The sequence below is a fragment of the Carcharhinus amblyrhynchos genome, chromosome 30 (assembly GCF_965287045.1).
Source record: "Carcharhinus amblyrhynchos chromosome 30, sCarAmb.v2.hapA, whole genome shotgun sequence".
Classification (NCBI taxonomy): Eukaryota; Metazoa; Chordata; class Chondrichthyes; order Carcharhiniformes; family Carcharhinidae; genus Carcharhinus; species Carcharhinus amblyrhynchos.
Window position 1 is genome coordinate 27,527,236 of NC_137353.1, and position 25,284 is coordinate 27,552,519.

The window sequence follows — 25,284 nt, forward strand, 5'->3', positions numbered from 1 at the left end:
GCACTAAAATTGGCAGCCCAGCCAGCATGTTTAAATAAATAATTAAGGGTCGATTGAGCGTGTCACCAAGTTAAGTGACGTGGATAACAAGTTGCCCACACATTGTAATAGGGTTGGCCTGGGCAGGTATGCAGGGGTGGGCAGGCTCTCTCTCCCCTAAAGCCATGCCCTCTTCATGCATGGGACTGTTTGCAGTCCTGGCAGTGCCCATCACACAGTATTGGTTCTGCTAGGGCTGTTAGAACTGCCAGTCAATCAGAGAGGCTAGCATCCCTGGAGGGTGGTGCTTCCTCCCACTGAGGTGCAGGAGTGCCACTCTCACCTCAGACATGCCACCTGTCTGATAGTGGGTCATTCTTTATTTATTCATTAGTGTCACAAGTAGGCTTACACTCACACTGCAATGAAATTACTGTGAAAATTCCCTAGTCGCCACATGCCGGTGCTTGTTCGGGTACACTGAGGGAGAATTTAGCATCGCCAATGCACCCTAACCAGCACGTCTTTTGGACTGCAGGAGGGAACTGGAGCACTAGAGGAAACCCACATAGACACGGGGAGAACATGCAGACTCTGCACAGACAGGGATCCAAGCCAGGGATTGAACCTCTGATTTCTTCTGGTTGCTCCGGTTTCTTCACACACTCCATAAGATGTGCTGGTTGGGTTGAATGGCCATGCGAAAAAAAAATGCCCCTTGTGATCGGGGGGATTGGTGGGGTAAATATGTGCAATATGGGGGAATGGTCAGTTTGGGATTGTTGTCGGGTCAGGCTCGATAGGTCGAATGGTCTCCTTCTGCACCATTGGTGTTCTATGAGAACTGCTTCTTGTAAATGAAGCACTGAGTCAGTTCTAGGAAATGTGACACAGTGTGGTAGAATTCTTTACACCTTCATTCCACAACCCCTGCCCCACCTCATCCTTTTCTTGCCTTTTTTATTTCTTTCTTTTTTGCCTTCCCCAAACCTTGTGGAGTCAGGCACTGAACTCCTCAGCTCAATTCATTAATGAGAAGAATGGTCTTGGAACTCTCCAAAGCAATATCTCCAGGCCAACGGGCACCAAAGGTTTGACAGCAGTGACTCAGAAAACAACTCAGATATGTTTTATTTCGTGATTTATTGTTCTCTATTGTTCATCATGGGAAAACAGCTTGATGAATGTCAGTCTCCTCTCTGTTAGTTATAAGCCATGGTCTGTAATAGAGGAGTTAAAGAGTAGTTACAACATTTTCCTCTCAAGTGAATGCATAAAAATGTACAAAGGGTTTGGAAGATGAGACTTCCTCAATCCGACTGTTCGATAAATGATGATGTACTCAATCTTTCTAGATTTTGTTTATATAGTTCCAGTATTACTGAGGTTCTTCCTACCACTTTACTGCCTTCAGATCAATACCCATCTAACTCCTTCTGCCCCTCAAGACCATGAAACATACCCTGTACCTTCCCCTGCTATCAGACCTGATGCCTAAAATGCCAGGTCCTTCCTCTCAGCATTGCAGCTTGAAGCAAAGAGAATGGTGCCATGGACTGGCACAGGGTGTGCGGTGTGAGACCATCTTTGCGACAATCTCAAGCAACATCCAGTTACTGCGGTCATTAAATGTTTGCCCAAAACTTGTGTTTCTCTGGTTTCAGTTTCCCCTGTCTCCTCTTGGTGTCCTATCTTTTCAGCGTTGACGAATGGATTGAGATGCCTCTTCCAGCTCTCCAAACACTTTTGGAATTTCTGTCACCTGATAAAGGCACTCCCATTTAACTGGCCCCCTCCCCCATCCATTTAAGTTGCACTGCAAAATAATTCTTAGCTCCTACCATGAGTGTCCACCCTACAAAGGAATCAAATCAGCTCTCCGTTCCAGCTAAGCTTGGCAAACTGGGTGAGTGTGCACAGCAGTTTAGTTTAGTGTATTCGTGTCACAAGTAGGCTTACATTAACACAGCAATGAAGTTACTGTGAAAATCCCCCAGTTGCCACATTTGGGTACACTGACGGAGAATTTAGCACAGCCAATGACCTAATCAGTACGTCTTTCAGACTGCGAGAGGAAACCGGACCAAGCGGAGGAAACCCACGCAGACACAGGGAGAACATGCAAACTCCACACAGACAGTGACCCAAGCTGGGAATTGAATCCGGGTCCCTGGCGCTATGAGGCAGCAGTGCTAACCACTGTGCTACCATGCTGCCCTAATCTACAAGTCAGTTTTGGGCTATTTCATAGCCACCAATGGAACTTTCGCTAAACTGCATCCGAGAATTCAGGCTACCTTTTTGTGGTGTGAAGCGTATTTCATACAAGATGAACGAAGTTAATGTGAAAAATCCATGTCAATATTGGATTTTTTCAAAGGTTATGAAATTATTCGAAGCAGCCAATTTCTCACTGCCATACACAGGTTAAAACACTGACAGAGTACTGATGAAATAGTCAACTCTCTCTTATTTTAAAAAAAAGTAAAATTTGGGGAATGGCGGGCTATGCTCTCGCTCGATGTTCAGTTCAATGCAGCAGTGCCCATCCTTGATTTGCTCAACTTAAGCTCAGGACATTTGGGCAATATAGTTTCTAAGTTATAATACTGGCAGTACAATTAAAGTGGCTCTCTTCCTCTCCTCGGCTTTTGCGAGCATGAAGAAAACCTAGTCCATATTTTCCAATTGCTAAACCTTAATTGTTTGCGATAAGACATTGTGGTAGAATTCCAAGATTGTTCCAACAATCACTCATCGTTAAGATTCATTGCTGATACAGACTCCTCAAAAGTAGATCAAAGACTCGATGCTGCAGAGCTATAATTCCATTCCAGTCTCATCTAATGTTAGCAGCAGGGCTTTGCAAAATGACTCCCAGAAGTCTTGTCGGCTCCCTCATCTCCCATTGAATCTAATGCCCATAATACTCTGGTATGCACTGCCTGGAAGTGTGGTGGAGTCAGGCCCAATTGAGGCATTCAAGAGGGCATTAGATGATTACTTGAATAGAAACAATGTGTAAGAGTACGAGGTAAAGACAGGGGAATGGCACTAAGTCATGAAGCCCGTTTGGAGAGCCAGTGCAGACAGGACGGGCCAAATGGCCTCCTCCTGCCTCATAATATGTCAGTGATTCTGTCATAAGGAGGGCGAAATGGTATTCTGTGTTGGCTGTATTTAACATTCTGCTCAGAAGTAATGTGGTGATTGTCCCTTTAAGGGAAGCACAGGTGGATGTGGTGATCATCTCATGAGGGGCAATATGGTTGGATGCGGTCATTGTCTCTTGAAGGACAAGACAGGTGCATGTGGTGATTGTCTCTTTAGAGGCAATACAGGTAGATGTGCTGATTGTCCCTTTAAGGACAACACAGGTGGGTGTGGTCATTGCCCCTTTAAGGGCAACACAGGTGGGTGTGGTCATTGCCCCTTTAGGGGCAATATATGTGAGAAACAATGAAAAAATATGCACAACATCACTGTCCAAGCCACAACTGTAGTGTTGTCTGCAGCTTTGAGCAGTCAATTATAGAAAGAATTGTGGAGACAAGGGGAAGACAGTTGCGATGATACCAGGAATCCGAGGATAGAGTTATAACGAGAGTCTTGGAAAAAACTGGAGTTGTGTTTTCCAGAGTTAAAAACGTTAAAGAGATCTAATAGAAGCATTCAGAAACATGGAAGGGTTTGAGATGATAAGCAGTGAAAGATTATTTTGACTGGCGTGAAATTGGTAATAAACAGCATAAATATAAGATTAATATGAGAGGCATAAAAGGATGATTTAAAAGAACTTAATTCACCAGGAGATAATTTAGCACTGGAAGTGTATAACATGTAGCTATTGAAGATGGAATTAGGTAAATAACTCCACATGAAAAATGTTAAAGGGGGGAGGAAAAGAGATTAAATTTGTCCTTTTGGGAATAAATGTTCGCACAGGTACAAACGATTGAGTGGTGTCTAACTTGCTTATTTTTTGGTTCAATAATTTTGAATTTGGCAATAAAAAGAGCAAAAGCACTTGTGCTGTTTATAAATTGGGAATGATCCTTACCTGGGCAATCCAATCATTGAAGGCAGATACTCGAGTCCAGACGGTAGGTTTCTTTGCCGTGTTACAGCCCAAGGATGACACAAAGCTGGTCACACCATGGACGTACCATAGCCCGTTAGAACCCTGGCAGTTCAAAGGTCCACCGGAATCTCCCTGTCACACACAAAAGAGACACAAATTGTTTCCAGAGTCTCTGCCAAATTTAATTCTTTTGTTTCATTTCCTCATCTCCAGAAGGGGGCGATAGCGTAGGGTATTGTCACCAGGCTGGTATCCATAGTCCCCAGGGAATGATCTAGGGACCAGGGTCAGGTGGTGACATTTGAATTCAAAACAAAAAAAAAGTACCATGAAACTATTGTCATAAAAACCCCCATCTGGTTCACTATTTTGGCACGGTGGCAGCATGGTGACATAGGGATGGCACGGTGGCACAGTGGTTAGTACTGCTGCCTCACAGTGCCAGGGACCTGGGTTCAATTCCTGGCTTGGGTCACTGTCTGTGTGGAGTTTGCACGTTCTCCCCATGCCTTTGTGTAGGTTTCCTTCAGGTGCTCCAGTTTCCTCCCACAGTCCAAAGATGTGCAGGTTTGGAGGATTGGCCAGGCTAAATTGCCTCTTAATGTCAAAGGGATTAGCTAGGGGAAATGCATGGGACTATGGGGGTAACACCTGGTTGGGATTGTGGTCAATGCAGACTTGATGGGTTGAAAGGCCTCTTTCTGCACTGTAGGAATTCTCTGATTCACTCAGAGAGTTGTGAACCTGTGGAATTCTCTACCACAGAAAGCTTTTGGGGCCAGTTCATTAGATATGTCCAAGAGGGAGTTGGACGTGGCCACCCAGATGTATTTACTATTCTTGAATTATATGAAGATCACAACAACTTAATATGGGGAATATCTTTTTTATACAATTAGCCCCAAGGGGTAGTTTGCGTGGTGTGGAGAGGGAGTGGCCCTGGTCATCTGGATGACATGATGTGGAAATGCCAGCGTTGGACTGGGGTAAACACAGTAAGAAGTCTCACAACACCAGGTTAAAGTGCAATCAGTTTATTTGATAGTAAACCCACCAACTTTCACAGTTTGCCCCTTCGTCAAGTGAGCAGCATAAATATAAGATTAATATGAGGGGCATAAAAGGATAATTTAAATGACCTTAATTTGCCAGGAGATAACTTAGCACTGGAAATGTAATAACTCTCCACTCACCTGACGAAGGGGCAAACCTCAAAAGTTAGTGGGTTTACTATCAAATAAACTTGTTGGACTTTAACCTGGTGTTGTCAGACTTCTTACCATCTAGATGACAGCCAGGCACCAGAGTTCTCAGCAGCATGGGGTTACAGGGCATTCAAGTTGTGCCCGCATAGTTCCCTAAAGGTGAAATGTGCTTCAACTGACCTGGCAAACTTTGACAGCATCAGTGTGAAAGGATTATGGGATGGCTGATTGCTGGAGTTTAGGAGAATGGGGAGAATGTCATAGAAACCTATAAAATTCTAACAGGATGAGACAGGGCAGGTGTAAGAAAGATGTTCTCGATGGTGGGGGAGTCCAGAACCAGAGTCACAGTCTGAGAGTACTGGGTAGACCATTTAGGACAGAGATAAGGTGAAATTTCTTCACCCAGAGAGCAGTCAGCCTGTAGCATTCACTACCACAGAAAGTATTTGAGGCCAAAACATTGTCTGATTACAAGAAGCAGTTGGATATAGAGTTGGGGCGAAAGGGATCAAAGGATATGGAGGGGAGGTGGGATCAGGCTATTGAGTTGGATGATCAGCCATGATCATATTGGGGCAGGCTCAAAGGGCCGAATGACCGCCTCCTGCTCCTATTTTCTGTTTCTGCGGCAGCCTGTGATCTTCAGATCTGATGCCTTTTACTCACTTGGGCCATTCCAGCCTGCCCGTTGACACCCCCCCATTACATGCTAGGTTGTGAGTTGGTGACCCTGGTGCCCCCAATTAACCGAGTAGGACCTGACTCAGCCCTACACACACACACACACACACACACACACACACACACACACACACACACACACACACACACACACACACACACACACACACACGTGCCGAGCGTTATTACGCACATTACATCCGGACTTCTCACCGCCTCCGGCACAAACCATAGTCGTTTTCACAGTGCGGCCCCACCAGTCTGGTTGGCTGCAGTGCTGATAGTCGATGACTGGGATATAAGCTTGTTGAAGCTTACCTGGAAGTGGGCCATCCGCTGTAAAGATCAGGACAAAAGGTTTTCAGTCAGTCCGATAAAGTCAAATGTTTTCAAACACAAGAATACTTCTTATGTGCCTGTAAAGATGGAATTACAAGCAAAACCCTGTAGAGAGCTGCTCTCATGTTACCATGGATGGGGTTTTCTGACCCTACCCATCGCCAGGATCACCCGGTCCTCATCAAAGTCAACAAGCCTTTGGCTGGGCATTCTGTCCCCCATGGTGGGTCCCTACATGGTGGAGACAGAAAATCCAGTCCCATGTCTTTGTGCAGCCAGGGGAAGGCATGGTGGGACAGTGGTTAGCACTGCTGCCTCACAGCGCCAGGGACCCGGGTTCAATTTCGATCTCGGGTGACTGCGCGGAGTTTGCACATTCTCCCCGTGTCTGCATGGGTTTCCTCCAAGTGTTCCGGTTTCCCTCATAGTCCAAAGATGTGCAGGTTAGGTGAATTGGTCATGCTAAATTGCTGCTCAGTGTCAGGGGGAATGGCGGGGTAAGTATGTGGGATCACGGGGATAGGGCCTGAGTGGAATTGTTGGTGCAGGCTCGATGGGCTGAATGGCCTCCTTCTGCACTGTAGAGATTCTATGATTTCCACCATTCCCTTTGTGGATAACTAGTTTGATTAGATGTTTACTCTTAGAGAAGTGTGGGAATATTGGAGAATTAATAACGTTCACCTTTTCCGGCCCTGGTGGGATCATCCAGCCCCACCAAAAGTGACTCCCTGCCACCAGTTCCTCAGCAGCGAGACGGACAACACACACAAAAATACCATTGACATCGGCGGGACTGGAAGATCACACCAATGGGTAATGGTGAGCCGCCTCTACTGGGGGGAAGTGCATGGGAACACATGGCTTTACTAGCTGAGAAGAAGGATCATTGGAAGCATTCTGTCCAACTACTGTCTTGTGACCTCTATATCAGTAAATTTCAACTCATCCAAACATGACTGACCATACGAAACCATGCTCACCCTTCACCCTGTGCCCAGTGATGGCGTTGGCTCCCATTCCTGTGTTCAATTCCATTCCTGGTTTTACTCCTTCCTCTGTCCCTGTAACCTCTATCACACTGCTACACCCACCACCTCCACCTATATCCAAATCTTCATTCCCCTGACTGTGGCCTGTTATGCCATTTCCCTCCTATCTTTGCCCACTGTTAGCTACCATACCATCAGCAGCCTTGGGCCCTGTAGTTAAGAAATGCCTCCCTAAATCTCTCTTCTTGTCATCCTTTAAGACCCTCTTAAAACCTAAGGTTTTCACCAAGGATTTGCTCACCCCTTTTACTATTTCCTTCTTTGCTTTGGCCTCCATTGTCTTTTCATTACTTCTCTCTGGTGCACCATGAAGCATGTTTCGAGGTCAAGTGTGCTATATGAATGCAGATTATTGTTTTTGGATTCTTACCTGTCCAGTTGTTTTTTGTGGGAATTCCTTAAATTACTAAAGTGGGAGCCAGGCACCAAAGCAAATTCTATCTTGACTCAGCTTGATGTGGGTGGCATTGGCTCTTGAGATTTCCCATGAACATCCAGTGAAACTTGAACTCTGACTTCACCCCACCCCAGCCCTATAGTGACCTTGTTCCACTGTATTTTACGGACAGATGGTAATGTCATTGCACCAATAATCCAGAGGCCCAGGCTAATGCTCTAGACGCAACTGTAAAGTAATCTCTCAGCGAATGGTGACCATCATAACCATCATGGAAAATTATTAAAAGAAGATTTGGTTCACCAATGCCATTTAGGGAAGGAAATCTGCCAACTTTACCTGGTGTGGCCTACACGTGACTCCAGACCCCACAGTAATGTAGTTGCCCTCAGGGCAATTAGGGATGGGCAACAAATGTAGGCCTTGCCAGTGACATCCATTGTCAAAGAAAGCATTAAAAAATATGGAACTTCCATATACAGTCATCAAATTGGGGAAGAAAAATCTGTAATGGGGAAGAAAATGCTTTTAAAGTTTGACTCACTGTAAAGGCGGCCCCATCCAGTAATGTAGCAGTAAAAGTTATTGGGAAGAAGATACCCAGAAGGGGGAATGCAGGCGATTTGAACTCTATCATTCAGGTATGCAGGCTTTGAGAGCTTGATCAAAGCAATATCATTCCTGTAAAAGAATCAAAGACTCTGTTTAACGTTTTATCATTAAAATCAACCTGTTCTCATGTTACTTGAAATTTTATGCAAACATGAATATATTTTTTGTGCTTTTTCCTTACATTTTCTTGCATCTCTCACATCCATTCATTGACAGACCTGTCAAAATCAACTATCAAAACTGTCAAAAGTACTTGTCAAAGGAAACTGTCAAGGCATTTAAAATCCCTGCACTTTAAATTTTTGAAGCAGCTAAAACAAAAACATTGTTTGCTATTTTGGATTAAAAATATTGCTCTGTTGGATTAAAAGTAAGAACGTTTTGGCCCTTTGAATCTGTTCTGACATTCTTTAAAATCATAGCTAAGCTGATTGTGGCCATAACTCCAGTTGACCCTGCCTCCCAATAATCCTTGACCCCCATGAAGATCAAAAATCTGTCTAACTCGGTCTCAAATATATTCAATGACCCAACTTCCAAGTGAATGCCAAAGATTAATGGCCCTCTGAGAAAAGACATTTCTCCTCATCCCCTTCACAAATGGGAGATCCTTTATGTTGAAATTGTGCCCCCTGGCTCTAGACTCCCCCATGAGGTGAGATACCCCTCAGCATCTCACCTGTCAAGCCTCCTCAGATTGTTATTTTTCAATAAGATACTCATTCTTCTAAATTCCATAGAGTACAGGGCCCGACCTGCTCAATTTTTCTTTATAGGACATTCTGTACAAGAAGATCTATTTCTTGTAACAGCAAAATAGTCTATTATTTAAATGGTAAAAAAATTGCAGAATGCCGCAGTGCAGAGGGATCTGGGTGTCCTTGTGCATGAATTACAAAAATCTAGTTTACAGGTGCAGCAGGTAATTAAGAAGAAAAATGGAATTTTGTCCTTCATTGCTAGAGGGATGGAGTTTAAAAACAGCGAGGTTAAGGTGCAGCCATATAAGGTGCTGGTGAAGCCACACCTGGAGTACTGTGTACAGTTTTGGTCTCCTTATTCAAGAAGGGATATACTGGCCCTGGACGGGATGTAGAGGAGGTTCACTAGGTTGATTCTGGAGTTGAGAGGGTTGGCTTATAAGGAGAGAGTGAATAGACTGGGGTTACACTCATTGGAATTCAGAAGAATGAGGGGGGATCTTAAAGAAACATATAAGATTATGAAGGGAATGGATAAGTTGGAAGCAGGGAAGCTGTTCCCACTAGCGGGTGAAACTAGAATTAAGGGGCATAACCTCAAAATAACGGGGAACAGATTTAGGACTGAGTTGAGAAAGAACTTCTTCACCCAAAGGGTTGTGAATCTGTAGAATTCCCTGCCCAGTGAAGTAGTTGAGGCTACCTCATTGAATGTTTTTAAGGCAAAGATAAGTAGATTTTTGAAGCGTAAAGGAATTAAGGGTTATGGTGAGCGGGTGGGTAAGTGGAGCTGAGTGCATGAAAAGATCAGCCATGATCTTATTGAATGGCGGAGCAGGCTTGAGGGGGTCAGCTGGCCTACTCCTGCTCCTAGTGCTTATGTTCTTATTTCTGGTGCCACTGAAGGGAAGGAAATCAGGCCATTCACATTACTACATCTCCAAATTTTTCTGGTTTTCTAATGAAAGGGGAAAAGGCGGGAGAATGGGGTTGTGAAACCCATCCACCATGATTGAATGGTGGATCAGACACAATGGGCCGAATGGCCTAATTCTGCTCCTGTATCTTATGGTCTAAGATCATTGACTTGAAACCTTAACTCTCATTGTCTCTCCTCAGATGCTGCCTGACCTACTGAGCATTTGATACACATTGTTTTTTAGGTTGACGTCACCACCTGTGGCCAATAGCAATGCAACTTTACAGAAAATTGCAGCCTTGCGATGTTAAAAATGGCCTTCTCAAGCAGGTTTTGTCGATTATGGAAGTTTAAAACCAATACTGGTGTTCCTCACTGAAATGGCCATATTAATTTAGTTTTGAACAATGTTTCACAATTCTTATAACTTTCCTGCAATGAATTGTGTAGGTGACATGGTGCACGGTGTACAGGCAAGTAATCGTTTAAAAGTTGTAACGATAATGGTTCTTTTTGAGCCTTTTGGACTCACCCACACGCGACGCAGTTCATATTCCATCTTGGGTGAACCACAATTTTGGAAGGGCTTATAATCTGCTCTCCACCATCATCCACAAGTCTGTCGTACTCTCCCAGTACCACACGGTAAGACCGACCCGCCCTATGCACAAGGAGCAGAATCAGATTTAAATCGTATTTTTTTCAGGGACAGGAAGAATTATGGAGGAGAATGGAAGAAAATGTTTTGACAGTGCAGTCTTACTCACGAGATACAGTGGCCTGCAGTCATAACCCAGTCTGCGGAGATAAGAGTCCCACCGCAAGTGTGAGAGAATAAACCGCTGTGACTGACTTGCAGAGAAATCTAACAGTAAAGCAAATTACAAAGAGGCTTTTACATCCCTACAAAATATTAGCATATGCATTCCCCTCTTACCGGATGGACAATTCGTATCAGTGTGCTTCCCTCAATTCTAGCTTCTAATGTTTCTCGTATAAACTTTGTTGACTCTTTTCCATTCTTATCTACCTCCATTGGAGCCAGAGAAGCACCTGCAATGGTTTGTTTTTGTACTTCTGCATCCTTATATATGGGCTGGAATTTTCCCCTCCGCCACCACCTCCATGGCGTGTTTTCCAGTGGCAGAGATGGTTAGCCATTGGCTGGCAAATTGCTTGTTGGCTGGACTGGAAGATCCCGCCGGCGGGAAGGGCTGGTTAATCCCAGCCTTGATGTCCCCTGAGTACCTCTTCTTTGCCGTCTCCTTTTTTTGTCCCAATTCTTCCATGCTATTTATGCTCCAAACAAACCTTCTCCCATCTCAATTTACTGATTCACTTACATGGCTAAAATGTGTATCAGGCTGCTGTCAGGCATTTGATGCATTCCCCCCAGACAAACTGACTGCTTGTGACAAAGCACTGCATCTTAGAGCAGTCCCCCTCAAACATCAAATATACTAATGGCACAGAATCATCACAATCGCACAGCAGAACAGTTAGCATCTGCAAAGACAACTCTGTCCTTATGGACAGAGGCTGACCTGCTTTGCATCATATTTTATTCTGTTTTCCAGAATTTGTAGCATCTGGGCTTCACCGAATAAAGTTCCTTTACTTACCTGCCATGGCCAGCTGTAAGGCCTGGCATCAATTCCGTTCACCACCTTTGAGGCATATGGAGGGTAGCTGGTATGCCCACAGCCATAAGCTGGAATCACACAAACCAGAAACTGACTATTCATTCTGACCAAGGTAGCGTACAAATATGTCTTTGTGTGCATATGCAGGTCAGGTATTCCAAACAGCTGCTTCACATGTATGGTGATATTACATGATACATTATGCTACATCGAATTATAGCACACAAACAGGCCATTAGGCCCAACTCATCCATGCTGGCATTTGTGCTCCAAACAAACCTTCTCCCACCTTAATCTACTGAGCCTAGCAACATACCCTTCCGTTCCTTTCACTAATTTTAATGTGATTTAAAAAATTATATCCCTTTTTTTCTCAAAAGCAAAATGCTGCAGGTGCTGGAATCTGAAACAAGAACAGAAAATGCTGGAAAATCTCAGCAGGTCTGACAGCACCCGTGGTGAGAGAATAGAACCATTCTGGCTCCATTCTCTCTCAGTAAAAACTCTCACAACACCAGGTTAAAGTCCAACAGATTTATTTGGTAGCAAAAGCCACTAGCTTTTGGAGCACTTGCTGTTCCTTCATCAGGTGAGTGCCTGATGAAGGGTCAGGGGCCTGAAAGCTAGCGGCTTTTGCTCCCAAATAAACCTGTTGGACTTTAACCTGGTGTTGTGAGACTTCTTACTGTGTTTACCCCAGTCCAACATCGGCACCTCCACATCTATTCTCTCTCCACAGATGCCGTCAGACCTGCTGAGACTTTCCAGCATTTTCTGTTTTTGTCCTCTTTCGCCTGCTTGTCCCAGTGAGAAATATCAGTGTTGGGCAAGGATAGAGTGTCTCGCAGTGTCTGACAATGCTTTCCCTCAAGTGAATGAGTGCTTGGAAAGACGGAATCCCACTCTCTAAAGAAAATATGGGGGTGACTTAGACTCCGTGCGATGGTAAAAAAGGTGACAAGCTTGCAGGCAGTTTTTATGTGACTCCCCACTTTTATTTCGATCGACCTCTCTGGAGATGGCAACCAGGACAGATGGAAAACAGGTTGGTCTTTTCACTGTCAACATCGCAAGAATTACACCCAAAATCCACATGAAGGAGAAGGATGAGAAAAAGTCAAATTTTTTACAAGCTGAATTAGTAGCAGTGAACAGAGAACAAAGAACAGTACAGCACAGGAACAGACCCTTCAGCCCATCAAGCTGGCACATTAGTTTCTAAACTAATGACCGCTACGTGGTCCATATCCCCCTATTCCTTGCCTATTCATCTATCCCCGTGTTTGTATGGGTTTCTTCCGAGTGCTCCGGTTTCCTCCCACACTCCAAAGATGTGCGAGTTAGGTGGATTGGCCACGCTAAGTTGACCCTTAGTGTCAGGTATATTTGCAGGGTAAATACGTGGGGATAGGGCCTGGGCTGGGACTGTTGTTGATGGGCCAAATGGCCTTCTTCTGCATTGTACAGATCTGTCAAGATGCCTCTTAAACGTTGCTATTGTATTCACTTCCACCGCCTCCTCTGGCAGCGCATTCCAAGCACTTAATACTCTCTGTGTGCACAACTTCTCTCTCACATCTCCTTTAAACTTTCCCCCTTTTATCTTAAACCTATGTCCTCTAGTAATTGACGTTTTTACCCTGACCATTTGCGCCTCTCATAATTTTGTAAACTTCTATCAGGGTGGTGAATGTCTGAAACCGGGGAGGTGGTGGGACCAGGTTTGATAGCAGCATTTAAGGGGCAACTAGACAATGCATGAATAGGATGGGAAATAAATGTATACAGTCTTAGTTTAGGCAGGCATCTGATCGGTGCAGGCTTGGAGGGCCGAAGGGCCTGTTTCTGTGCTGTACTTTTCTTTGCTCTTCTTACTTAGTTCTTTGTTCTAGTTCGCCTCTCAGCCTCCAAAATCAAACCAAATCTGTCCAATCTCTCCTCAGGGCTACCACCCTCCAAACCAGGCAACACACTGGACAGAAACTTTAAACCACTAACTGGTTTCCTAGTCATGCGAATAGAAGTTCGATACAGGTCTGAAGCCTAATGTGTTGAGAATCTGTCTCAGAAACCCCTGAGGGTTCGATGTCTCGGCAATCCCTATTTTTAGCAATGAAGTAGGTTTAAATACAAAGGCAGTTTTATACTTGTCTATTTGTTCACCAGTGAATAAAGGCCTCTGTATTTTTCAATACATATTTCTTCAATCATAAACACAGCTACAATACATAACTAGTCAAAATAATAAAATCTCTCAAGCAGTCAATGGGTAATCACAATGAACTGTACAGACCAGAAGGCTTCATGTCTGATCTCCAGTCTTTGTTGTGTGGGGTGCTGTTAGTCAGGACAATGGTCGCATTATTGTAAAAGGCCTCAGCAACCTTGGCCTCGGGAATGAAGGTCTGGGGGACCTTTTGTCAAGTCCTTAATCTGCTCCATCAACCCTTCATAGAAAATAGAAACAGGAGTGGGCCATTCAGCCCTTCGAGCCTGCTCCAACATTCATTTTGATCATGGCTGATCATCAAATTCAATATCCTGATCCCCCTTCCCCCCATATCCCTTGATCCTTTGAGCTCCAAGAGCTATATCTAATTTCTTCTTGAAATCACACAACAGTTTGGCCTCAACTACATTCTGTAGTAGCGAATTCCACACATTCACCACTCTCTGGGTGAAGCAATGTCTCCTCACATCAATCCTAAAAGGTTTACCCCTTATCCTCAAGCTATGACCCCTAGTTCTGGACTCCCCACCATCGGGAACGTTCTTTCTGAATCGACCCTATCTAACGCTGTTAGAATTTTATAAGTTTCGCTGCGATCCCCTCTCACTCTTCTAAACTCCAATGAATACAATCCTAACTGACTTAATCTTTCCTCATATGACAGTCCTGCCATTCCAAGAATCAGCCTGGTAAACCTTCGCTCTACTCCCTCAATAGCAAGAATATTCTCCCTCAGATAAGGACCACCCTTCGTAATGTTGAACACTTCTATTATTCATTAATGTTCTCTGCCCAGAGCATTGCAACGTCAGCATCTCTATTCATCCCACATGATTCAAGTCCTTCATTTTTGATACCAAAATCCCCTCTGTACCCTTTCCAAAGCCATGGCATCCTTCCCAAAGTGTGATGTCTAGAAATGGACACAATAGCTCATCTGGGGCATAGCCAGTAATTTATCAAAGTTTAGCAGGGCTTCTTGCCTTTTGTATTTGACTGCTCAAATACAGATTTCCGGAGTTAAGTACGTTGCTTGAATGGAGGGGTATTTTCAGCTGACTTACCACCGGCTGCGAGCAGGACAAGGAGGAGGACTTGGTACATCTTCCTTCTGCGTGTCTGTGATGCTAAGAGATCCACTGAAGAATTTGAACTTTTATATACCCCTGCAGGCTGCCAGTGTTTGGATTTTGCCTATATTTTACTAACTTTGCTATCTGCTAGCTTTCCCCATTCCAAGTAGGAAAGTAAACAATAAAATATCTTGGTATCAAGGTTGCGCTGTTTATACAACCCAAGAAAGCTTTCCAAGTGCCACCACCACCTGCCATAGAAACATTCTCACACAGGGTCACTCAGCGTCAGGAATAATTAATCGTTAAGGAAAAAAGTTCCCAAATATTTCCATTGATTAATCCAGGGAGGACTGAGTCAAACGGACCAGACATTCCTAGGTTCCATCTCTGGTTGGTGCTCAGTTAAGCTACCTAGTGACCACTCTGGGGGAGGTGTGATCCGATGCAGAGTGGTAGATTTTTCCATTTGTGAAAGGGCGTAAAATGGTAAATCAGGAATCCCATTTTCCATTTGTTCCAAAGCGAATTGGAATCAATGCATTTGGGAAAAAACAGTCAGGGTTCCTGCTCCTGAACTGCCATCCAGTGACCCACTGAACAGGATCACCTATAATGTGCCTATAGTGTATTAAAAATTGCATGGTACATTTTGTCCACTTGATGTTACCATATACACATGTACCAGCAGAGGGAGTCTACTAGGAAGAGATAATAAAATATCAATGTTTAACTGTTTGTGCAGTTCTAATTCTAAATGTCTCTGGCTGATTATAGAACTATTTCTGTCTCAACAGCTTCACAATGGCTTTCAAACCCATATGACTGAATATCCTATCGACATTTCTTGCCTTGACTTGTATGAGTTGATCAACTGATCTAAGTTGAAGTTTAAGTTTATTTATTAGTGTCACAAATAAGCTTACATTAACACTGCAATGAAGTTCCTGTGAAAATCCCCTAATGTGAGGGGGTGTATGGAGAGGGTGCATTGCTGGGGATTTTTAGAGGCATGTGGAGATGTGTGTTGCTGGGAATCTTTTGGGGGCTATGGGGAGTGTGTGTTGCTAAGGGTCTATGGGGAGCATGTGTTGTTAGGTGTCTGTGGGGGGGGGTATTGGAAGTGTGTGTTACTGGGCATCTGTGGGGGCGTGTATGGGAAGTATATGTTGCTGGGGGTGTGTTGCTAGGGGGGAGTATGGGGAGTGTGAGCTTCTGGGCAGTCTGTGGGGGATATGAGGAGAGTGTGTTGCTGGGGTGTGTGTGGGGGGTATGAGGAGTGTGTGTGTTACTGTGGAGTGTGGGGGTATGGGGAGTGTGTGTTGCTGGGGTTTGTGTGGGGGGTGTGGGGTGTGTGTTGCTGGGGGTCTGTGGGGGGTATGGGGAGTGTGTGTTGCTGGGGGAATGTGGGGGGTGTAGGGAGTGTGTGTTGCTGGGGTTTGTGTGGGGGGTATGGGGAGTGTGTGTTGCTGGGGGAGTGTGGGGGGTGTAGGGAGTGTGTGTTGCTGGGGTTTGTGTGGGGGGTGTGGGGTGTGTGTTGCTGGGGTTTGTGTGGGGGGTATGGGGAGTGTGTGTTGCTGGGGGAATGTGGGGGGTGTAGGGAGTGTGTGTTGCTGGGGTTTGTGTGGGGGGTGTGGGGTGTGTGTGTTGCTGGGGGTCTGTGGGGGGTATGGGGTGTGTGTGTTGCTGGGGTTTGTGTGGGGGGTGTGGGGTGTGTGTTGCTGGGGGTCTGTGGGGGGTATGGGGAGTGTGTGTTGCTGGGGGAATGTGGGGGGTGTAGGGAGTGTGTGTTGCTGGGGTTTGTGTGGGGGGTGTGGGGTGTGTGTGTTGCTGGGGTTTGTGTGGGGGGTGTGGGGTGTGTGTTGCTGGGGTTTGTGTGGGGGGTGTGGGGTGTGTGTGTTGCTGGGGGTCTGTGGGGGGTTTGGGGAATGTGTGTTGCTGGGGTTTGTGTGGGGGATGTGGGGTGTGTGTTGCTGGTGGTCTGTGGGGGGTATGGGGGGTGTGTGTTACTGGGGGAATGTGGGGGGTGTAGGGAGTGTGTGTTGCTGGGTGTCTGTGTAGGGGGGTATGGGGGGTGTGTATTGCTGGGGGCCTGTGTGGGGGGTTGGGGTGTGTGTGTTGCTGGTGGTCCGTTGGGGGTATGGGGAGTGTGTGTTGCTGGGTATGTGTGTGTGTGGGGGGGGTGCTTTGGGGAGTGTGTGTTGCTGGGAGACTGTGGGTGATGGGGATTGTGTGCCCCTGAGATGTGCCAGTGTCAGTAAGGGAGCAGTCAGAAGGTGGAGCAACAGCCACAGTTTCTTGGCTGGAAGACTCCAGTGTGGGCTCGAGCTTTTCCTCCTCCCTTAGGGTTCCTGTGGACCCCTGGGTCTTTCCATGGGATGGCGGTCCTGCTGCAGTGAGCTCCAGAAGCTCCGGCGTCACCTGGCCCTGCCAGTGCTAGGGGACCATTTGCATTCTTGCCATGGCGGCTGAGCTCTCAGTGAAGGCCCTCTGAGTCAAGGGCCACCTGTCAATGGCAACAGCAAGTGCTCTCTGAGACGGGGCCATGCTCTGCAGCCCCACAGCCACGCTCTGCAGTCCCTGAGTCATGACCTTCCGTGAATGGGTCATGTTCTCATTGGCAGCAGCCATAGCCCACTATGTCTCAGCACTCAGCTGCCTCTCCTGCAAGCTCTGCAGCCTCTGGTAGCATGGTGGCACAGTGGTTAGCACTGCTGCCTCACAGTGCCAGGGACCCGGGTTTGATTCCCAGCTTGGGTCACTGTGCGGAGTTTGCACATTCTCCTTGTGTCTGCATGGATTTCCTCCTACAATCCATGCGCAGGTTAGGTAGATTGGCCATGATAAATTGCCCCTTAGTTTCAGGGGGACTCATTAGGTAAATGCATGGGGTTATGGGGATAGGGCCTGAATGGGATTGTGGTTGGTGTTGACTCGATGGGCTGAATGGCCTTCTTCTGCACTGCAGGGATTCTATGATTCTCTCAGCCACGGGCTGCAGGATTTTGAGAAGCTCATTGGGATCCTCAGCTATGGCGCTCTGGGACTCCACTGTGGTCAATAGATGGGAGGCTGGTTTAGATGATGGTCTGGACTATGTTCACAACCCTTTGTATTTTTTTACAGTGTTAGTTGTGTCTCAACAGTGAAAATGGTAGGTTGTAGAATACTTTGTTCATGTTTCACAATAAAGTGGGCAAACTACTAGACAAAGAAATTATCCTGTTTTGTGTTTACTAATTAATTGAAAAACTGACACTTTGAAATTCACTCTGAAGAAAGTTGACCAGCTGATCAATACGATTGGCTATACAACCCTAAGGACGAAATGCAGATGGGACATTGATGAAGATAATCATTAGACATGTAATCCAGTCCAGAAAAAAATCATTCATGTTCGAAGAGGGACAAGGCGGGAGGCTGAGTGAATAAACTTTGCTTCTGAATTAGACATATCTAACACTGGGCTTCAGGCCTCGGATCATCTGTTAAGCTGCAGACTCTGAATGGATGTGCCCAGACATCGTGTTGGGGGCCATCGCGCTGAGCAGCTTCTAAGCCGGGGGTCTTCAATCAGGCCTTTGGGCTTCCCATGAGCCAGTGAGATGTGTAAAACCTGTCTGAGACAGCTGCCATGAATCCATGTATATCAGCCACATCAAATTGGCATTGGATGTTAACCGTGCAAACTTGGAACATTTTCCATCTGATAAATTGGTACAGTGAGCTCCAAATTCATAGAAAAATCATAGAAACCCTACAGTACAGAAAGAGGCCCTTCGGCCCATCGAGTCTGCACCAACCACAATCCCACACGGCCTCACACCCATATCTCTACGTATTTTACCTACTAATCCCTCTAACCTACGCATCTTAGGACACTAAGGGACAATTTTAGCATGGTCAATCAATCTAACCCACACATCTTTGGACTGTGGGAGGAAACCCACGCAGGAAATTCTCTGCCTCCTGCTTCTCACGATATTTTGCATCCACATCACTCAGTTTGCCTGTTCTTACTGATGAGCAGACTGAGCGCAAAATAGCCCCAATGATTCTGATCGATAAAGGAATTAAGGGTTATGGGGAGCAGGCAGGTAAATGGAACTGATCCACTTCAGATCAGCCATGATCTTATTGAATGGCAGGGCAGGCTCGAAGGGCTAGATGGCCTACTCCTGCTCCTATTTCTGTGACTGTGATTATTTCTTCCAACCTTCAGTGGTAGTCCCTGTCTAGTATACAGAGAATGAATGACGCCTTTAGAGATACTCTGTATATTTGGAGCAGAGTAAGCGAGATTAATTGTCAGGCTATACTGGTCACTTACAGGCACAGATAAGCATGCCACAACTTTTACAAGTTGTCTGATATTAATATGGTTGTGAGTTAAGCCACTTAGCCCTGGAAAGGAGGATGCAAAGTGACCAGGTAACCATGTGCTCCAGAACCCCATGAACCCACTGCTCCAGAATCAAATGTCAATATCCCAGGGGAAGAAGGTGAACTAGCCATGTTACCCATAATGATAAGGATGTATAAGCTCTGGGAGCATTGTTAATCCCATACATATGGGGTATAATGCTCCATTTTTGAGATTAGGTACTGTGGCAGATAGCTCCAGCAACACCTTACCCACTGCCCAGAATGGTGGGATCCCACACCAGGTTCTGCGCTTGCAACCTCATTAATTATGCACATGCAAGCTCCCCTTCAAATGATAATGGAGATAATATAGGGTCAGTTCCTCAGCTCAGGGTCGAACTGAAAGGAGAGAGTGACCAGGGACTGGCATAGATTCAGTTACAAGGGAAGGACTTTGCAGTTGGGTCTGAAAGCAATAACTTCCATCTCAATAATGTTTAATTGCAGGAAATTTTGACTCACCCAAGACTGAATGTTGAGTGAGCACTGGAAGAATCGAACAGTAATCGTGAGATAGAACTGGTTGTCATCTGCACACACGTGGAGCTTAAAGTGATGGTGAGTAACGCTGTCTATTAATTATTTGCTAGGCACCCCGACTAGATAACTACAAATATCTATTAACTGTTTGTATACTCAATACTTATAGTTAAGTGATAATAATTGTAATTTTGTAGTTGTCAAATTGTTATTCGGTAATGACTTATCGCCTAACCCCCTCTGATTTGAGAAACAAGCAACTATCTCGGTAGCTTGTGTCTATCCTAATTGAGGGAGTAGAATGGTGAATTCAAATTTCTTTTTTATTCATTCGTAGGAGAAGGGTGACATTGGCTGGCCAACATTTATTGCCCATCCTTAGTCATCCAAGAGCAGTTGAGAGTCAATCACATTGCTGTGACTCTGGAGTCACATGCAGGCCAGACCGGGTAAGGATGGTAGGTTTCCTTCCCTAAAGGACATTAGTGAACTAGATGGGTTTTTCCAACAATTGGCCATGGTTTCATGATCACCAGTAGATTCTTGATTCTAGATATCTTTTATTGAATTCAAATTCTACCATCTACCGTGTTGGGATTCGAACCTGGGTCCCCAGAACATTAGCTGAGTTTCTGGATTAATAGACTAGCCATAATACCACTAGGCCATCGCCTCCCCAAATAAATGATCTAAGTAATGTGGCCTAGGACAGCTTACTGAGTCAAACCAAGAAAGTCTTCACTCCCCTGCCTATATTGGACAATTGCCCATAAGGCCCATAAGACATAGGAGCAGTAGTAGGCCATTTGGCCCATCAACTCTGCTTCACCATTCAATAAGATCATGGCTGATCTGAAATAATAATCCTCAACTCCACTTTCCCACCCCAACCCCATTACCCTCAATTAATTATTGATTAAAGATCTGTCTCTCTCAGCTTTGGACATACTTAATGACCCAGCCTCCACTGCCCTCTGCAATAAGGAATTCCACAGATTTAATACCCTCCGAGAGAAACAATTCCTTCTCATCTCTGTTAATTCCTGATAATCTTCGGAGGGAGGAATTAACTGAGCAGGTTAAAGATGTCTTGATATTTATTTGTCAAGACCCCCCAAAAGGCTGTTTCTGATCAGAAAAACCAGCCAGAGAGTGAGCAGGTAACAAATGTATGGTGATTGGATATTGTGTAAGGGAACCATGATTTTTATAATGTTACAATTCCATTTCACATTGGGCTGAATAGCTTGTTCCTGCGCATGCATCCTATGTACTGTAAAAGAGCATGATTAATACAAAATTAGCCATGAAGATAAACGTGAGAATCCTGGAACGTTTTTGCATAGAAAAGTGAGTGTTGAATGATCAGAGAAGATTTGAGGCAAAAGAATTGTAGTTTTTGAGGTGAATAATGTTGGCCTGTCAGCTGTTTTGATACAATTGTAATAATATGTAATATTTACTGTGTACACTCAATGTGAGTTACACAGCCCAAGGGAAATTTTGGACAATTCCCCTTCCCTTGGTTCATTATGACTGAAAGGTCGTAGCCAGTGACCTTTCCCATGTGCCTTTGTGGCGGCAGCATGAGTACGTCTCTTAGCATGTATTCCTGGGCTTTGGAATGTGCCAGCCTGCAACACGCAGTCGAGGACAATTCCTTGCATTGGAAGTTCAATAAGTTTCGGGCCAGACTGTCTTTCATTGCATTGATCATCCTCCAGCAATGTTTGTCTCAGTGTGTGTCCCTGGGAACAGCACAGAGAGAACAGAGTCCTGCATCACAGACCTGCCCAGGATGAACCTCAACAAATAACACCGTACCTCTTTCTCTCCAGGCTTTCTTTGCAAAGACACTTTCCACAAGAAGATGGACAACTCCTTCCCACCACAGCCATCTCGAGGGCATTGTGCAGATGGGGTGAGACTCTGGAAGTGTAGTAAGAATCTGATGGAGACGGCCTTTTTCACCACCAGACAATCAAGTTCTTGCTGCTTGTTTGAGAGTAAAAACAATGAAGCATTCTGTCAAATAACTAACACTCTGCTCAAGGAACCATCCACTAGTGTCCTTGTGGAAGTAAATCTGTCATTCTTACCCAGTCTGGCATACACGTGACTCCAGATCCACAGCATTGTAATTGACTCTTAAATGCCCTCTGAAATGGAGGGCAGTTAGGGATGGGCAATAAATGCTGGCCCAGCCAGCAATGCCCACATCCCGCAAATGAATAAAAAGTAGATCTACTATATTCTTTGCCTGCAGGGCCTCTGGGATATTAGATGATAGAAACATGGAAGATAGGAGCAGGAGAAGGCCATCTGGCCCTTCGAGCTTGCTCCACCATTCATTACAATCCAACTCAATAGCCTAATCCTGCTTTCTCCCCATAACTTTGATCCTATTTGTCACAAGTGCTGTGTCTAGCTGTCTTTTGAATGTTTTGGCACCAACTACTTTTTGAATGCGTGGTCTGTGGTCAAACTCCGCATAACTTTTTCCCTGAGGGATGGGTGGCTCAGAGTTGGTGCATTCTGTGGCAGCGTGGTCATACCCATCCTCAGCAACAGAAGAGAATTGACAATCGCAGACAGCAGAGGCACCCTCCTGTACATGGACGATGTTATGGTCTTCTATTCAGACCTGCTGTGCAAAGGCTGATCAACATCTTAGACCGGTGTGAACTGGCCTTGGATTCCTGAGTAAATCAAGGCAAGAGTGAGGCCATGCTCTTTGGGAGTTGAGCTGATCAATTCCCCTTGTCTACTTTTACCATCAACTCAGACTGGCTGAATAGTGTGGGAGATAATGTTCAGGAGGACCAGCAGGGGCCTGAGTTAGAAACTGGCAGATGTGAGCAGCAATAATGAAACAACTGGGTACGTGGGAGCAATTCTCCCTCACCATCTGGATGGCACGGTGGCGCAGTGGTTAGTACTGCTGCCTCACGTGTCAGGGATCTGGGTTCAATCCTGGCCTCAGGTCATTGTGCAAACCCCGCACAGACATTCTCCCTATGTCTGTGTGGGTTTCCTCCGGGTGCTCCGGTTTCCACCCACCGTCTGAAAGATGTGTGGATTAGGTTGATTGGCAATGCTAAATTGCCCTTAATGTCAGGGGGATTAGCAGGGTAAATATGGGGGTGGGGAGGGGGTGGTAATAGGAATAGGGATTGTTCGTGTGGACTCGATGAGGCAAGTGGCTTCCTTCTGCAGGGATTCAATGATCGCGGGTAAGAATCTAATTATCAGGTGTGAGGCACTCTCAGTGTTGCTGTACATGGTGCAGGTCTGGACTATTCCCCTCTCCTGGGCATTGGTGATCATTCAAGCTATCTTCCACTTTATCTGGAGGTCAAAAATTAACTGCGTTTGTAAAGAAGCAATGTACAAACTGCTAAATAACAAGGCTAAAACATGTCTGATATCCTCCTAATCCTGATGGCAGCTGTTGTGTGTAGCTGCATCGAGCTGCACATTGACCCTCTTCGCAAACACCTAATGTGACTAGCTGCTGAGCTTCTACCTGTGCCTGGTGTTGCCGAGGATGTGTGTGGCCACGCTGCCAAGGAATGCACCAAGTCTGTGCCATGCCATCAGTCCCTCATGGAAAAATGTACGCAAAGAAACACCTTTGACCACAAGTCCATGCATTTAATATCCAAGAGGGCCTGAAGGCAAAAAAGAGAGTGGGTCTTTTTTAAAAATTCATCTGCAGGATGTGGGCATCACTGGCTGGACCATCCCTAACTGCCCTCCATTTCAGAGGGCATTTAAGAGTCAACTACACTGCTATTGGTCTGGATTCACATGCATCATAGTGCAGAAGGAGACCATTCAGTCTATTGAGCCTCCACCGACCAAACATCCCACCTAGACCCTATTCCCATAACCCCATGCACTTACCCTGCTAATTCCCCCTGACACTAAGGGACAATTTAGCATGGTCAATCCACCTAACCCCTACATCTTTGGACTGTGGGAGGAAACCAGAGCACCTGGAGGAAACCCACGCAGACACAGGGAGAATGTGCAAACTCCATACAGGCAGTGACCTGGGGCTGGATTGAACCCGGGTCCCTGGCACTATGAGGCAGCAGTGCTAACCACTGAGCCACCGTAACACTCCTCTACTCACTGGAGAATGTAAGTTAACAGAGGCACAGTAACATATTGGGGGTGATATGTAGGCCAGACCGAGTAAGGACAGCAGGTTTCATTCCCTGGAGAACATTCCCTGAAGATGGCTCTCTGAGCAGAGTGTCAAAGTTATTTGACAGAGTGTTCACTGTTAGAACTTTCAAACAAGTGCCAAGACCTTGCTTGGCTGGTGGTGAGAAAAGCCATCTACATTAGACCCTTCCTACACTTCTGAAGTCCTATCCCATCCAGAATGATGACTCTTTGGACCAACAACACAATCGTTGCCTGTCGGAGCTGAGACGTCGTATTGTACACTCCAGCGCAAACAGCAGGTCAGCTCTGACCTTGACAAGGTAATCCAAGATCAGTACATATTGCGATTTAATGCCACATATTCTTTCTGGTTGTGCCACAGCTTGGTATGGCTCCTGCTCTGCCCAAGACTGCAAGAAACTACAAAGGGTTGTGAACGAAGCCCAGTCCATCACACAAACCAGCCTTCCATGCATTGACTCCATCTACACATCCCGCTGCCTCAGGAAAGTAGCCAGCATAATTAAGGACCCCACGCACTCCGGACATTCTCTCTTCCACCTTCTTTTGTTGGGAAAATGATACAAAAGTCTGAGGTCACTACCAACCGACTCAAGAACAGCTTCTTCCCTGTCGCCATCAGACTTTTGAGAGGACCTAGCTCACTCTAAGTTGATCTTTCACTCGACCCTAGCTATCACTGTAACACCACATTCTGCACTCCTTTCCTTCTCTATGAATGGTATGCTTTGTCTGTATAGTGTGCAAGAAACAGTACTTTCCACTGCATACTAATACATGTGACAATAATAAATCAAATCAAATCACATCATCATGGACGCAAACTTTATCGTTAATTAAACAAAATTGATTACCAGACCTGTTGGTGGGAATCTCCGACTGTGCTCGCCCAAAACTAGAAAATTCCATCGTGGACCTTTCCATGGTCTGCCCCTTGCCCGCTCCGATTCCTGTGGCAGCCGGGACAGCAAAATTCTGGCCGTTGTTTCTGACAGTACGATTTTCACATAACAATTGATAATGACCCAGTAATCTGTTATTTCATGTGGTGGGATGACGGAGTGGTAAATTATATTAAAACACTTTGGTCTTCAATCTTTTCCATGTGTAGCTTCTTTAGTGAAATAAACTGAGATAAGGAAAAGGAGACTCAATTACATTTTACACCATGGGACAGGAGTCACTTGTGCACAGTTCTTGATTTGAATTGCACCGATCGGATGTCAGACCTCCAACCTCCATGCAACCTCAGAGAAGGCTAGGCTCC

At 45.5% G+C, this 25,284-nt stretch overlaps 1 protein-coding gene across 1 annotated transcript; it reads right to left on the minus strand.

Moving 5' to 3' along the window:
• Nucleotides 1-1,115: 1,115 nt before the first annotated feature.
• On the minus strand, nt 1,116-25,101 carry LOC145360283 (proproteinase E-like). The gene is made up of 8 exons (XM_080215413.1): nt 24,877-25,101; nt 11,592-11,680; nt 10,737-10,834; nt 10,502-10,630; nt 8,282-8,418; nt 6,143-6,285; nt 4,040-4,192; nt 1,116-1,199 (listed from the first exon to the last, which is right to left on the minus strand). Exons 3-8 carry the CDS (start codon nt 10,757-10,759, stop codon nt 1,182-1,184), a joined length of 603 nt encoding a protein of 200 aa, XP_080071539.1. The 5' UTR covers nt 10,760-10,834; nt 11,592-11,680; nt 24,877-25,101; the 3' UTR covers nt 1,116-1,181.
• Between the last annotated feature and the right edge of the window lie 183 nt (nt 25,102-25,284).